This window comes from Eleutherodactylus coqui, chromosome 2 (genome assembly GCF_035609145.1).
Source record: "Eleutherodactylus coqui strain aEleCoq1 chromosome 2, aEleCoq1.hap1, whole genome shotgun sequence".
Taxonomy (NCBI): domain Eukaryota; kingdom Metazoa; phylum Chordata; class Amphibia; order Anura; family Eleutherodactylidae; genus Eleutherodactylus; species Eleutherodactylus coqui.
The window spans coordinates 295,170,893-295,187,630 of NC_089838.1; the positions used below are offsets into that span (position 1 = coordinate 295,170,893).

Genomic DNA, 16,738 nt, shown 5'->3' on the forward strand with positions numbered 1-16,738 from the left:
CCAGAATTTCCTGGATTATCAGATTCCATACTAAAGAAATTATACCATTTTTGGCCTTAGATGGCTTCTTGTATCAAGCAGTGCCTTGGTTGCTGTATCAATCAGTCTGCAATGTCATAGCAAAGTCAGCTGAAACTTTGGTGCTTCTTGGAACCATCCGACTTCTGTGAGTAACAGCTTAATGCCACACCAGACAAAAGTGGCCAGTGTTTGTCAATGGGCAACCTAGAGGCGCTGGAAACCTTTTGTGCTTTACAAATCAGTACACACACATATCCTACCAAGTCCCTGCAGAAAAAAGTGATGCACTTATGTTTTTGCATTGAGTTTTCCTTCTCATGCATTTGGAAAGCATCATACTTGGTTTGTAGACTCTCCTACATTCAGGTTTCTGGCTGGGAGTATTCCCAGCATTGATCAGCTGATCTCTGTGGTAAACCTACACAAGCTATGCTCCCTCTTCTTCTCTTCTTTCAGAGGCTATGTAGCATAACCACGCCCACTCAATACTACACCTCTATTACTCCTATCTCATCCGGTCTTTGGATATCTACTTATCTGTTTTCCCCTTACTGCTAAGAGTAGAAATTTCACCAGGAGTGAATTATAGCCCTCTGTAATAGTAACTTTCTCGGTTTGTGCTGCTGATCTCCCCTGCCATCCCCCAACACTATCCTACAGCCCTCTGTAATAGCTCAGTGGAAAGGCAATGAATGCACCTTCAGATAACCTGCCACCAGAAAATTGGTATTGTAACGCATGTTTACACTATGGTAGCAGCTTCAACAGCATTCTACACGTTTGAAGCTGAAAATCTTAGTTTTATATGTAGCACGCCCATTATGCAAATGTGCTGCCTGGAATCAAAGCTGTTGCGCCATCATCATTCAGAGTCAGGACCTCACATAGTAAAACTGGCCTTTGCAGCCTCTCTCATCCATGAACCATGTGTAATATTGCAGCTCTGCTCCATTCACTTGAAAACCTGTTGATCTGGCTGTAATACCACACACTGCCCATGAACAGGAGAGGCGCTGTTTTTTTTTTGTTTTTTTTTCCCTTTTTAAAATTTTCATACAACCCCCTTCAATTTGGAGATCTAGCTGAAAACTGAATACTCTTCAGTATCAATTTCCCCTTCTGACAAAGCCCTTGGGTATGTGAGGGAGGGGGGTATTTAAGAACTATCCACTCTTTATGACTTAACATCATTATGTTTTTGGCAAGTGAGTTTTTTGGGTTTTTTTGCCTCCGACCAATAGTTTTTTCCACACATGGGAAAGTGCGTGGGAGCTGTTCCATTCATGTCTGTCTATATGTTAAGGAGTTGTGTTCCTTTTGTTAGTATGACTATGTTGGCCAAAGACCCTATGATCTTAAAACACTGTCAATGTTTGCGAACGCTCACACACAAATCTCAGTTTTAAGGACCCGAATGAGACGTCCTGAAAAAAAAACAGCCTATCTATCGTGGGAAACGAGCGTAAGACAGAACTTGCTGAACGGGTCTGGTTAGTAGCCGAGGGGTGCGGGAGAGCGTTGGGCGGAGTGCTGTATGCATGCCAGTGAAGATAAACTCATCTTATATGCCAAACTAATTAGGACATCTAGGTCCCATAATGCCACTTAGGCCACTTCCTATGGAGTGACGTACTTGTCGCCTCGTGTATTAATAGATACGGTCCGGTTTCTTCAGCCTGGACAATTCGAGAAGATTATCTTTTCTTCGATGCTTTTGGAGTTCTATCCTATAGTTGGGTCATGTTTCAGCAGCCCACGCTGTGATGATGCCATGCTTGGCCCTAGGCACTGACATAAGCCTCTCGAGGCAGCTGAGATGACTTACAATTTATTACTAATTTTTTTAAATTTTTTTTTTTCCCTTGCCGGATGTGTGTAGTCTCCTGGAAAGGAGGAAGAGCAGAGAGCGGGTGAAACTAAAATATTTATCCCCCTCTTGTATGATTCTGTTCACATCCAGCTGTCTCACAAAGGGGGGCGAGCAGGGGGATCGTGGGAAATTGGGACAGAGCTGGAACATCTGGTTTTCATCTGGATTAATATATCCACCTGTCCTTGCCAATTTTTTTTTTTTTTCGCCTTTTGTATTTTCGAGCTCGTAGTCAACCGTTAAACGCATTGCCACTCCAGGCCTGGAGCTAAGAAACTCCATCTCAGTAACTTCAGGCTTTGCAATGGATTCTGGGAGCTCTTTGTGTCTTTTTCTTGAGGTTTTGGCAGGCGTTTTTCTTGGCGTTCTTCTACCCAGTTTCTCAAGTTTTAAATTAGACATCTCCTCTCCTATAAGAGGGCTGCAGCGCATTCTTTCAGTATTATGTCGCTTTTTGTTAACTTTTTATAGCCCGTTTTCTAGGATACTTATATGAGCAATGATCTATATACCGCATGTACTTTTTGTTTCATTTACAAAATAAAAGTTTTATAAACTCTGTTTAGAAATTGGGAATTCATAGACGGGTCCTCTGTTCAGGATCCTCATCTCTTGGCCAAAGTGTAGGGTAGCTACAAAGAGTGTCTCTCACCCTGAAGGACCTTATCTTGTCCTGCGTTACACAGACAATTCAGTGTGTGCGTAATGTTCATTTTTCACCTGTGGTGGCGCTGCTGGAGAATTCAACACTTACTGTTAGGTTTCACAACAGATTGACGCTTAGGGTGCTTTTACACAGGACTTAAGCAATGACCACTCAGTGACTGGAGGAGGAGCGGGACGGATATCTTCTACCCACCTGCCTAAATTCACAGTGAACAGGTCGTCATTCCTTGAGGAGCGACTGCCTGTTCACACTTGATTTTTTTCTTAGCATGAATTATTGTTTGTCATTCAGTTACTGACGGCATTCATGCTGAACGGTTATCATTCAGTGTAAAGGAGCCTTATCATTGGGGGGGTCCAGCGGGGAAAAACTTTGTGATCAGCATATTTTTTAAGGGCTCCCACCAATAAGTTGGGCTTGTACAAAATAGAGTACTCCTTTTTAAAAGTAAGCGGTTTTTATATGCGAAGACTATTGGTCGGAAAATCGCTGAAACAAGTGATTTTTGACCCATAGTTGTCCTGTGTAAACATGGGACCTCATACAAAGTACTGAGTGAGAAGTTGCTCATTAGTTGGTGTTTCAGATCACTGACAGGTAGTTATTCATCTTAGAATGACTGCCTGTTCACATTGAATGCAGGTTGATAGAAATCTCAACACACTCGGTCTCCATTCATTGAATGACTATGGCTCCTGTGTGAAAGCATAGGAGCAACAGTCGTTGGGATGGCTGTCGGGCACTTAAAGTGACCCTCCCGTTTCAGGACAAAATTCTGTTCATTTTGTTGGCCGTTTATTTCAACTGGTTCTGGGTCTTAGCAGTGGCCATCTTTACTACCAAATAGTTCTGGCCAAACACAGAACAGTGCATAGTATAATTAAAAATTAAAAATAAAACAAATCTTGGCAGCCCTTTCAGGTAATTATTACTTATTACCCCCCACCTAGCTGGGTTTTCATTTTATGGACCTCGGAAAGATGGAAGGCTGAGTCCACCTTGAGCCAGCTACCTGAATCATGCGGGGATCCAACTTGCAACCTTCAGGTCGTAGGCAAGAGCTTACATTCTGCGCCACACGAGGCTCATAATTAGAAAATAGCTGCCCAAAACCCGCCTACGACTACCAGTAATGTGCCTGTTTCACCTTCTGGTCCTGGGACAGAATTTTGTCCTGAAACCTAGTGGGTCACGTTAAGGCCCCGACAGTCGCCGAACCTAAAAGTATCTTAAGAGTGAAGAGAATTCTTAAATTCTAACAGTGTTCAGATTTGGGAAGTTTTTGGTTTCCATAGGGAAATATTGATTTGCGATAATCCCAAAATTTTAACCTCCCACCTTAGCACACTCTGCGTACACCATAACACCCTCCTAAATTTAATTTCTAAAGGATCATCCAAACCTCCGTCTTCTAACCGGGAAAGGGTTACAAGTTGGCGCTCTTAACGCATCCCAGCTGTTTCGTGTCTGGTTCTTGAATCCCCCCTCCCCCTTTGTCTCCTTTCCTGTTAGCTTAAATCTGTCTTTTTCGCAGGTTTGTCATTTATGCATTTTATGAAGTTTCCTGCTGTTTCTCCCTTTTTCCCCCCTTTTTTTCCCCTCGCATACTCTATTGTTTGCTCATTTTGTTTGCTTTTAAACATGGAAATTCCTGCAGAACAGAACCCTTTAACCTTGACCGGGTTGATATCTGCGCAACTTTGATTATTGATCTCCAGTGTTCTCATGTCACCTCAGATGTAGAGTCATCACGAGTTGTATTTTGAGACGCTTTTTAGAACTATGAGCACCAGCTGTGGCCTGCAGTAAAGCAAACTGCTGTAAAGAACAGCCACCCGCTTCAGGGAGTCCTTACTGTTTTCTACAAGGGGTAGGTTACTGTGCTGTGATTGGTTGCTATGGGTAATAAAGGCAGATCTTCTTTCAAACACATTTCATAAGTGTGGTGCCAAGCATTACTTGAAGCACATCAGTTGATGGGCAACTGTGCCAACTGGATATTAAAAGCGGTCACTTATTTTCAAATATTTTTTTTTCTTAGATGCCCAACTGGATGGATTGGGGAATATTGCCAATTTAAAGATCCCTGTGTGCCAACTCCTTGTGTTAATGGTGGCGCCTGCCAGAGTTCCATCAAAGTAGGAACTGTGCAGTATGAATGTAGCTGCCCCAAGGGCTTCAGAGGTGAGTTCTCCTAATACTTGGTTTCCTGGGAATCCACCTTCTAGCTCATCCATCTTTAATGTTATTCTGTTTGTTCTTAACAGGCCAAGATTGCTCTCTTATCGATGCCTGTGCTTCCAACCCATGTGAAAACGGGGCTCGCTGTACCAATTGGAATGGGCGATACAACTGTACGTGCCCCCCAGGATATCAAGGGCGAAGCTGCAGAGTAGATATTGATGAATGCCGAACTGTCGGACTATGTCAGAATGGAGGCCAGTGTATGAACACTGCAGGTTCCTTCCGTTGCCGCTGTCCTAGCAGCTTTACCGGCCAGTTATGTGACGTACCCTACGTCCCATGTTCACCTTCACAATGCCAAAATGGGGGCACCTGCCGACCAACTGGGGAACTTACATACCAGTGTGTCTGCCTGCCAGGTAAGGGGATGGTTCAGAACTTCTGCTCTTAGCAAGGCAGTCATCGAACAAAAAGGGAAGCTGTCAGTTCGAACACTCTGTCTAAACTGCAGGCATGAGGTTATAGAGCAGGAGGAGCTGAGCAGATTGATATATAGGTTTATGGGGAAAGATTCTAAATAACTGGTATTTTATTCATTTATACCTTTGCACATTCTGAGCTGAACAGTCCAGAGGGCGGAGCTATCAGTGATTAACAGTCATACACAGCTGCCAGTCACTGATAGCTCCACCCATTGGACTGTTCAGCTCAGAATGTGCAGAGGTATAAATGAATAAAATACAAGTTCTACTGAATCTTTCCCCAGAAGACAATATACAATCTGCTCAGCTCCTCCTGCTCTGTAACATCAGGCCTGCAGTTTGGACAATGTGTTCGAGCCAGAAGATTCCCTTTTAATCCAATTCGAACTTCATTACTGTCGTTTTATTTCCTGCAGGTTTTGAAGGCGCCAACTGCGAGATAAATGTTGATGATTGCCCTGATCATAGATGTATGAATGGTGGTACGTGCGTAGATGGCGTGAACACCTATAACTGCCAGTGTCCTCCAGAATGGACAGGTGAGAACTGATATTTCTAAGGATGTGGGAGAGAACGGTCATCAGCTAGGAAAAGTAGAATTTTAGACAAAAAAAAATAAATCTCAATGGTCACCGTACTTTCTACATGTACTGAATGACACTGTAAAAAGTCTAGTTTCCTGCTGTGCTACTAGGAGTGTCAGTCTTTACTGCAGTTGTAGTAGTCAGGAATCTGGGAGATTCGGGATGAACAAAGCTGTAGCTCTCGCTCAAAGAGATTTTAAACGGAAAGCATCATCTAAAAAGGACCTATTGTAGAAATCAATTTTTATGTTAAAGATGTATATTTTTGAATATATTATTGTACACATCTCTCTCCTGAAGTTTTCACATCGTCCACAAAACCTGTCTGGCGTTTCAAGATCAAACTTTTCAGCAGGATTACAATGATAGTTTAGCCTATATGCATATGAAAACACGATCCACCACTCACAATAGGTGATGTTCACAGCTCACCTCTTCCTCCTCTCTGCACAGGTCACAAAGCATGCCTATAGCACTCTTCCTCCAGAAGTCAATAAGTTGGTGCATGTCCATTGTGTTTCTGGTCCATGAGGCTGCGGTTGAGCATATCTCTAAATGTTAACTGCAGCTCAGACGAGATGGCCTTCCCCCATTGTTATATACAGACAACAGAATTTAAAAAAAAAACCAGAAAATGAACTATTAGAAAATTGCGAAAAGTATTATTATATGGTTTTAATTAGTAAACCTATAGGTGATATTCCCTTTAAAGCTGTCTTGATTTATATTCTTTAGTGCGGACATAATGAAAGAGAGAATTGCTAATTCTAGCTGAAGGCAAAAAGTCCTTTTCTAGCAAATGCAATTAGATGGACCCTCGTCAGTCATCTTCACTTTCTAATTACAACTAGAGATATTGTATCCTGTGGATGGGAATGCAATTCCTCTTTTAAATCCTATTATTGGATTAGTGACCTCCACCTCCTGCTGCAAGGAATTCCACGGGCCGACCACCTGTTCCATAGGACAGTATACAAGGGACTGGAGGTGGATACACTTTTACACGGAACGATAGTTGTTCGGATTCTCTCTGGATCGCGGCAATCTGAACGCTAATCATTTACTGTAAATGCCGGCGGCGACTGAACGACCAACGGAAATTTGTTCATCGTTTAGTTTCTATGGGCATAAAAATAAAACAAAGTTTGGCCTGTGTAAACAGGCAGTCGTACATCTATGAGTGACTGCCTGTTTACTGTGAATGGAGGTGGATGGCTGGGAGAGCTCTTCAGCCGCTCCACGACTCCATTCACAGAGCAATCTTGTGTGAAAGCACAGGAGGAGTTACTGTTGGGACAACTGCCAGGCGCTAAAGCACCCAACGGTCATCCGGCGTAAAAAGACCCTTATACATTGCCACAAACACGTGAAGGGTACTGCTAATATTGATAATGGCGATACCTCCCAACGGAAGTTTTAAGTGACAGTAAGAGTGTGAGCAAGTATAAAGCCCTGGAAATCCCTACTTGTGGTGAGAGAAGCTGCTGCCATCATTGGAGGGACCTTTTTAAAATGGGGTTTTCACCCCAAAAAAAGTTGTCCCTCTGTTTCGGCCACATTTTCCCTGCAGCAGCTGCTGTAGTAGTACATGGCGATTATATAATGCATAGCGCCTCTCTGCTCTGAGCGAGGGACCACCCGCCTGGCATCCATGTGTCCCATTTATTACTTTCAGCTGCATGCAGCTCACGGAGAAATGCCCAGGCTAAAACACTGTGACAAAGGCATCAGCTGTGTGGGCAGGACCTACTTATGGTGGCTTTTCTCTTACACCCTCTAGGGGTAAACTGTAAGCTTTCCAATCCCCAATGGCAAGCAAAGATTTTGAAAGTGGCACGCTGAATTGTATATAGGAAAGCAACCCAACTATACCGCGCGGCCCTTTTATACATGTAGTGCTATTAAAATGAGACTTTCCCATGTAAGACAATAGTGATATGATTTTATTGAATATTTGGTGTCTTCACCGCAGGTCAGTTCTGTACAGAAGATGTGGACGAATGTCAGCTCCAGCCCAATGCTTGCCACAACGGAGGTACCTGTTTCAACACTCAGGGTGGGCACACATGCGTATGTGTCAATGGCTGGACAGGTGAAAGTTGCAGCGAGAACATTGATGACTGCGCTACTGCTGTCTGTTTCAATGGAGCCACCTGCCATGATCGAGTGGCTTCTTTCTACTGTGAATGTCCCATGGGCAAAACGGGTAAGTGTGGCGTATTGATCCTCTTCATGTCAATGGTGGTTGTAATACTCATGATGGGGCTCGGAAGAGGCTGGCAGGGCACGTTGAGACTGATATGGAGGAACTGGGGTGCCATGGGAGGCTTAAGGTTCAGTGGTGTAACTATAGGGCGTGCGGTTGCTCCTGGGACAAGGAGCCTTAGGAGACCCATAAGTCCTCTCTTCTCCATATAAGAAGCCCAGTACTTTGAATAAAGCAGCATAGTTGGGGACCCTTTTGTCTTAGCACTTGAACACTCATACCAACATAGTCCGTGTTAGTTAATTATGGTTCCCCTTTTTTCTGGCAAGTAATGGGTCAGTACTAGATTGGTTACCCTCATTGATAAATCCCAAGTTCTCGTAAGATCATCATTGGTGATGGATCTCTGACTTTTTTTTTTCCTTTTTCAGGTCTTCTGTGTCATTTGGAAGATGCGTGCGTCAGTAACCCATGCCATAAGGATGCCATGTGTGACACTAACCCCGTGAACGGACGTGCCATCTGTACATGCCCTCCTGGTTTTACAGGGGGAGCATGTGATCAAGATGTGGACGAATGCTCGATAGGTAATGATTGATGGAGGGTTGGCCATGGATGTTGGCTTCTTGGATGTGGTGGATGGGCTGGTTCTTATTGATGTACCTATCCAATTCCATCCCAGATTGGTATACTTGCTTATCTTTCTCTAGGTGCCAACCCCTGTGAACACTTTGGGCGCTGTGTGAACACTCAGGGATCCTTCCAGTGTCAGTGTGGTCGAGGTTACACCGGACCTCGTTGCGAAACAGATGTCAACGAGTGCTTGTCCACCCCTTGCCAGAACGATGCCACTTGCTTGGACCGTATTGGAGAGTTCACTTGTATCTGCATGGCTGGTGAGATACTTCGTACCATCATGAACCATAATTCCGTACAGGATATTGTGCTTTTTATCCATGTAGTAAATGGTTTTATTGGGTGTGTAAATCCTTGTTATCTTGTTCCGTCAGGATTTACTGGTACATTCTGTGAGCTCAACATCAATGAGTGCGACAGCAGCCCTTGTGTCAACGGTGGAGTCTGTAAGGATGTGGTGAATGGTTTCACGTGTAGTTGTCCAGCTGGTAAGTATTGGTGGACCTCATACGTGTCAAGTCTGTATTTACATGTATTGGTGTAGTACACATTCAGCTTAAATATATCATTGCTTAAAATTTGGTCACTATGCTTTGAGGCAAATTGGATTAATGCAAGAGCCAGGGTACTCTTGCATGGTCTTACTATTGGCAGATAGGTTGTGCTTTTATACGGAATAACTAACAGTGAGAAATCGTTCATTAGTCACTAATTATTTCTTTTCAGCTCACTGAAAAGCAGCGAGTAAGTGACTTCTTGCTCTGTGTAAACAAGCAGTCTTTTATCTATGAACAACTGCCTGTTCACAGTAAAGGCCTATTTACACGCAAAGATAATCTTTCAAACAATTGAAAGATTAAAAGCTTTAGTGATCTTCTTTCCTAAAGTGTTAATAGACACGAATGTCCAATAACACTTTATCATCTTCATTTGCATGTAAAATGGGCTCCAAGAGCTGTTTGCAGAGCCCAGCCTGTGACTAATCACATGCCCTGCTGTGCAAACAGCTGCATTGTTCTTCACACGGCTCACAGCAAAATACAATGTAATCTCCTGGCTCCTGCGGAAAACACAGCATGCAGTCTATTGAGAGATACTTTATCCCTCTGAGGCTGAGCGATAGATTTTAAGTTCACCTTAAAATCATCGTTCAGATGAAAAGTGCACAATGGCAGCGTTTACATGTAACGATTATCGCTCATTTCCGGTCATTTGAACAAGTTTTGAGCGATAATCGTTACGTGTAAATGGGCCTTAAATGAAGGTGGGCAGTCAGAAGAGATCTTTGAGGCACGCTCTGCCTCCATTCACTTAAAGGGGTTGTCCCGCGCCGAAACGGGGGTTTTGTTTTTTTTCAACCCCCCCGTTCGGCGCGAGACAACCCCGATGCAGGGACTTAAAAGAAAAAACCGCTCAGCGCTTACCTGAATCCCCGCGCTCCGGTGACTTCTATACTTACCGGTGAAGATGGCCGCCGGGATCTTCTTCCTCCGTGGACCGCAGCTCTTCTGTGCGGTCCATTGCCGATTCCAGCCTCCTGATTGGCTGGAATCGGCACGTGACGGGGCGGAGCTACACGGAGCCCCTTCAGAAAAGCCGAAGACCCGGACTGCGCAAGCGCGTCTAATTTGGCCATTCGACCATTTTAGACGGCGAAAATTAGACGGCAACCATGGAGACGAGGACGCCAGCAGCGGAGCAGGTAAGTGAAAAACTTTTTATAACTTCTGTATGGCTCATAATTAATGCACAATGTACATTACAAAGTGCATTAATATGGCCATACAGAAGTGTATAGACCCACTTGCTGCCGCGGGACAACCCCTTTAACAACTGTCACCCTTGTGTGAAAGAGCGATTAGTTGTTGGGACGGCTGACCGACACTGAAGCACCCAAGAGTTGTCCAGGTAAAAAAGTACCTTAATGTCTTAAGCTTGCTGTCCCTTTTTTTTTTTTTTTTTTTTTATCCCTGTCAAGTGAAATCCATCACTAGTAACAGAACACAAGACTTGAACACAGGAAGTGAGGGAGGGAGATGGTTCATTGAAGTCTATAGAGAGTATAGGGAAGGGGGGTGAGGAGGGAATATGACTCGCAGAGATGTGCTGCCAAAGAAAACTAAAAACGAGAGGTATAGTGGTAATAAATGCTTGATGCAAGTCATAATGGCCACGAATAGTGTTATTCCTCATGTATTGTACACACATGGCAGCTTATTCTGGAGAGTCAGGTACACCTTAGAGTTGAGGTTCACCTCTATTAGGCCTGAACTTCTATATCAGAGAATTGCTTAAAGGTGTTATCCAGTTTTAAACTATTGATGGCCTATTTTCAGGATAGGTCATCAGTAGTAGATCGGCATAGAACCCCTAGTTGTGATCAGCTGTTTGCTGGGCTTGTGCTGATGTGTGCATAGCTCCATTCCCTCTACAGTGGCCCAGTTTGGTATTACAGGCAAAGATTCCATTGATGTGAGGATAGGTCAGCAATACCATAAAGCTGCAAAGATGGCTGCACCAGCTTCTCTGACTACCTGATGCACGCTGTGTGTTATGCAACATTAGTCTAAGACCCTACACCTGCTTTAATTAACTAGTACTGCCCACATGATCAGTGCTGGTCAGTCAGAGCAGCATGTAGGGTCTTGGACTACCGATGCATACTATGTACAGTGTGCATCAGGTAGTCCAGAAGCTGTTCAGTCATTTTTGTTTGTCTAGAACTGGAGGGTGATGGCAGCATAGAGTATAATGGTGTCACAGCTATTTCCATTGACCTTCCACCCTTGATCCAAGGTCAATGGTGACCCTGACTCTTGTTCTTGAACTGGAAGTATGTTGTCTATACATTCGCAGTATTTATAGGGCTGATAGGAGCAGGTGAGACCTACAAGACTGTCCCACCACTAATGTCTTGAACCTTCGGTTGGAAGTCTGATGCCTTTGGTGGAACTGTCCTCACTGTGGTCTAAATAAAGACGTGTTTTGAAATGGTCGTCTTTTAAATACATTTCTTCATTATTATAGTGAAAGAACCATGAAATGTTGGGTTTAAGTAAATGAATAGGATGTATTGGTTTCAGTCCATTTCTCTTCATTTCCATTTATGAACATATGAACCGCATGCTGCATTCCAAAAAGCTTTATCTGCAGCACAAACAGATGTCCCGTAGAGGTTGGGACAGTACCAAAAACAATAGCGCTACAATGAACTCTAGACTGTGACCAAGTGGATGACCTCGTGTTGAATATTTATTACCGTACATTCCCAGGAGAGGATTAGCCGCAAAAATCTGAATAAAATTTTTGACAAAACAAAATTGGACCCTTTGAAGTAATGGTGGCATTGTCCTATCAGGTTTTACAGGCACCATGTGTCAGATTGACATTGACGAGTGTGCCAGTACGCCCTGCAAGAATGGAGCCAAATGTGTGGATAGACCCAACGGCTACGAATGTCGTTGTGCGGAGGGTGAGTTCTTCGATCCAGGTTAACTGACTGAGGGTAACCTTACTCCTGGGGTCTGTCTCTGATGCAGTATCCTGTTCTCTCTCACGCTCTCTGGATGTCTCTTTATATATTCAGGGAGGTAAGTCTTGAGCTGTCTCTAGATTTCAATCTTTTCTCATCTGCCTGCTCTATTCACTTCTCAAATCCCTTAGACTTTGCTGGACCCGACTTGTTGTGATTCATGCTTCTCCATTTTGTGCTTCTCATGTGGCCGTGCTTGAACTTTGGTTTTTCTGTGGCCTTACTCAGTTTTTGACTCCTTTTGAGAGTTTGCTTCTGCTGTTGGCTCATGAAAGCCATCCAATGCTTTTGGCTTCACCATTATGGCATGTGCTGATTGTCTTTGCCTCCTTCCACCCCTTGCCTGCTACCTCCATTTCTCTGGGACCCCCATTTTTACTTGTATTATTTCTTGTTTTAGGCTTTGAAGGTCCTCTCTGTGAACGGAACATTAATGAGTGCTCTCCTGATCCATGTCACCATGGAAAGTGCCGCGATGGCATCGCCAGCTTCACTTGCACATGTGATCCGGGATACACAGGCTACCGCTGTGAAAACCAGATTAACGAATGCCACAGTAACCCTTGTCTACATGGCGGGAAATGCATTGACCTGGTCAACAAGTACTTGTGTTTCTGTCATCCAGGAACCTCAGGTTAGAGTTCGGGGATCTTCATATTGGGTTGGGTGATACGATCAAGTCAAAGATGTCTTGCGGTTGTATACTATCCATGTTCAGCCCCTTCATGGCTTTGCACTTGCTAACCTCTTCCAGACACGGTGTCGCTATCCTCTTTGTTCACTATGTAATAATGTATTTCCATATCACATGGAGGAAGTAAGAGGCAAGACCACATCCAGGTTAGAACTGGGAGTCGGCTTAGACAGGTTTACCTTTTGTAAATACTCTTTTGTCTTGTAGGTGTTAACTGTGAATACAATTACGATGACTGTGCAAGCAACCCATGTGAATATGGCGAATGCAAAGATGGGATCAACAGATATGACTGTGTGTGCAAACCAGGATTTACAGGTAAAAAAAAAAATTTGGGGGGGGGGGGGTGGAAGTGAAGGGCTGGTAGTAGATTTAAAGGGGCTTACAAGACTGGGAAAAACTGCTTTCACCACCGACCGCACCATTCGTGTTCATAAATTTCTTGCACTGTAGCTCAGCATTATTTTAGTGACCGCTGTGATACCATAGAGTGCTGCAGTTTCTGAAAGAGATAAAGGGATTTTTTTCCCTAATTTCTGCCAACCCCTTTAATTAAACAATCCCTACTTGTTACAAGGGCTTATTGAAAATAAGATGATCGCAAAGTGTCCCTGTTCTTGGGACCCCACAGCGATCAGTTGCATGTGTTTGGGAAACTTGGTAGTATGTGTTTGGTTTCCCTGCAGCACCCCCACAGATGAAATGAAGCATTACACATTGTTGTTCGTATTAATGGGTTGTCTGTCTAATATTCGACAGGTTTTCCAGTGTGGCAGATATTCTTTGTAGTTGCTCTCCACTCTGGCCAAAAGATGGAGCCCCATCTATTACTTCAGAATACCCTAATAGGGTACAAAAAAAAGTGTTTTCTAAACTGGACACTCCCTTTTTAAAATCCTGCATTGAAGCCTACTGGACATAGTGGTGTGCAGTAGGTTTCTGGCCTGGCTGGTGAAGCCTGTGACATGAGTCAAGAGGGGTGTCATCTTTCCTTAAGGAGAGCACCCAAAAGGTGTGTGTAGACACCTAGGAGAGCACCCAGAGGGGGTGTGAGAAGACACCTGAAAAGCCATTTACTTATAGGGTAGCTTTTCCAGACCAATGCATTGCAGTTCATACAGCAAATAAAGAAGTCTTCTGATCTTTTCTTTAAAAAAAATAAAAATAAAATTGTCTTTGGGGGGTAGGAAATGCATAGAGCTTGGAAAATCCTTCTAAAGTGGCCCCTGTGAGCCCCATAAACTAAGGTTTTGGGCTCAGTACAGGGCCCACTGAATCTGCGGATGTGACTTACATACTCATCTGCTTTCCTGTTCCTCTGCTGTCGACCTACAAAGCTGCCACCATAGGCAGCCTTAACTGAGATGGCACCCTGTCCAGATTTTTTTTTTTTTTTTTTTTTACCCCCTCCTTCACTCTCTGCCTTTCATAACAAAAATTTTATATATATTGCACTAATGGGCAGTCTGCTTTAGTCTGTCTGTGCAGAAAGCAGTGAGATAGCAGCATACCTACACTAGAACAGCTCGGTGAATAAATACAGTACCAAAACCAAACTCATAACAAATACAAAAGCAGACCTAAGTGTGTTGCAGGGGTGCCAACTGTGGTGCCTTGGAACATCAGGAGGAGGATGATTTCTGTAGATCCACAAGATCCTGCTGCACAGAGGAAGATGACTATCTAACTGGGCGGACCTAATAGGCCTACATCCACCTGATGGCCAGCACCTTGTGCCGGCCATACCTTTAGCAAACCCATCGCCATATTTTGTGTGTACACAGTCCATAATGAGAGGACAGTGTGTGTGTGGGCGTATGAAATAAAGAGAGACGTCCACTTGATGCATCGAGCTGCGGCCTTGGATTTCAGTGGGCGATAAGGGAGCGAAGTATAAAACTCATATCCCCAGACTCAGCAGGCCACGTCGTATAAGGCCACAACCTTACCATATGGGGCTTGAGTGACCTGACCCAACATAGTGTGCATAACGGGTTAATTTGTCGCTTTGGTATCTGGTAGATTCTATAGGGTATGTAATGGAAGCCAGTTTGTTGTGTCTTCTAAATTGGGCATTTTTAATCTTCGGATTAGTTTTCCCATATCTCTGCTCTAAGAGTCGGAAATATGTATGTTTTGTGGCTGGTGTTACATTTGGAGGTCCGTTTAGGGTCGGTTAGTGCTGTAGATGCCTAGGAATAGGCTTAGGAGCTGGCAGAGACATGCAAGGAATGTTCTCCGTAGTCTAATGTGATTTTACGGCCTCCGGAATACAATGAGACCTTTGTAGAGGTGGAGCCCGGACATCTTTGTCCAGCTGGAAACAGATGGCGACAAAGACGTTTACAACCATGTTCAAGCAGGAGGGATTTCTTCATCCCCAGTTTGAGGACTTGATTGCAGGGAGCTGGATGTAGATGGGGCGGTAGAGAAATGCTGTTTACATAGGCTAGAGCAGGTTACAGATGGGAGGACTCAGAATTTCGGAAGATCCCACGAATTTCCACAAGACGAGCAGCATATGGCAGATGCTCATTTCAATCTCTACAAGGACAATCCTGCCTATTTGTTAAGGCCCTTTTACACGCAACAATTGTCGTTCAAAGAATGAAAATGAACAGTAGTCGATGAATGTAAACTCGGCAAACGATGAGCGATAAATCGTTCGCTTTCCGTTCATTTTATGCAGGCAGAAAAATCACCGTTGGCTCGTTCAAACGAGAAATTAATTCGCTGTATAAGTGACTGAGCGATCGGTGTTTAAAAGAACGATTGGTGAACGAGTCAACGATGTCCGCATTCACTTGGGAAGATGTGGTGTTGACTCGTTCAAACAATGAATTTTGTGTAAATGGACCCTTAGATGGGAAAACCACCTAAATCTGGGTCCACATGGGGCAGATTTGCCATTCAGAGTCTCTGCGGCAATTACAGTAGCAGCAAAGTAAATGAAATTTTGAAAATCTTGTCCACGCGGTACGGGAAAACCAGCACAAAATCCATGTGGAAATTGACCTGCGTCGCGGATTTTGGATCTGCAGCCTGTCAACTGTAGCACCAGATTTTGGGTGGATTTGCTACGGAAAACGTGCCGCAAATCTGCCTCATGTGGACGTAGCCTGAGCATGCTCACATGGGTGGAATCCGCGTTGGACTTTCCCACCCAAGTTCTGCCTCAAAGACTGCAGCGGAGCTGTGGAATTACCGCTGCGGGTGTTTACAGAGATATAAAGCCGGTTTCAGTATACTAATCTGTGTACGTTAATTCCGTGTAAATGACCTGAAATGCTATATAGTGTAGACTTCAATGCAGATTCCCATTAAAAGTAATGAGGCTCGGATTTGATGCGGGTTCTCGATCAAAATTTCCACTGTGTGAGCCTACTGTAACACAACGCAAGTAATAAAGTCTACTTACAGCTACTACTAAATATTACAGAAATCTATTAAAGGGCTACTAATGGAATACTAATTATGGAGGAATATACAAATATTAATACGCAATAAACTACTAAAAAAAATAGAATAAAACAATCAGCGCATAATTAACTACTACACTAGCAACCTAATTTTGAGTCTGAAAAGACCCTTTCAGACTATTCTGCAGTGTTGAGCCAGAGGGGTAAAAATCACCCGTGAGGTGGAGGACCGTTTTTCCCGATCCTAGGAAAAAAAATTCCATCCTGAATCCCAATAAATCCCAATATCAACAACTCGTCTCCAGTGATCTGGCTATAATTTTATAGTCTTGCTTATTTCTCTTACAACCTGTAACATTAAATGCAGGAAAGGCATTCAGCCCCTCTTGTACTCCTTTAACAAATTCGCCATCACCACGTCCTCAGGCAGAGGGTTCCACAGT

The 16,738-nt window shown here is 43.8% G+C and overlaps 1 protein-coding gene across 1 annotated transcript in view; it reads left to right on the top strand.

Moving 5' to 3' along the window:
* The window catches only part of LOC136612728 (neurogenic locus notch homolog protein 3-like), a 79,614-nt gene that overhangs the window by 38,918 nt on the left and 23,958 nt on the right, over positions 1-16,738 (top strand). Inside the window, exons 3-12 of the mRNA XM_066593346.1 lie at positions 4,600-4,742; positions 4,826-5,161; positions 5,641-5,763; positions 7,781-8,014; positions 8,446-8,601; positions 8,725-8,910; positions 9,025-9,138; positions 12,009-12,122; positions 12,583-12,816; positions 13,084-13,194. Coding sequence (XP_066449443.1) covers positions 4,600-4,742; positions 4,826-5,161; positions 5,641-5,763; positions 7,781-8,014; positions 8,446-8,601; positions 8,725-8,910; positions 9,025-9,138; positions 12,009-12,122; positions 12,583-12,816; positions 13,084-13,194 — 1,751 coding nt within the window. The remainder of the gene's footprint in view (positions 1-4,599; positions 4,743-4,825; positions 5,162-5,640; positions 5,764-7,780; positions 8,015-8,445; positions 8,602-8,724; positions 8,911-9,024; positions 9,139-12,008; positions 12,123-12,582; positions 12,817-13,083; positions 13,195-16,738) is intronic.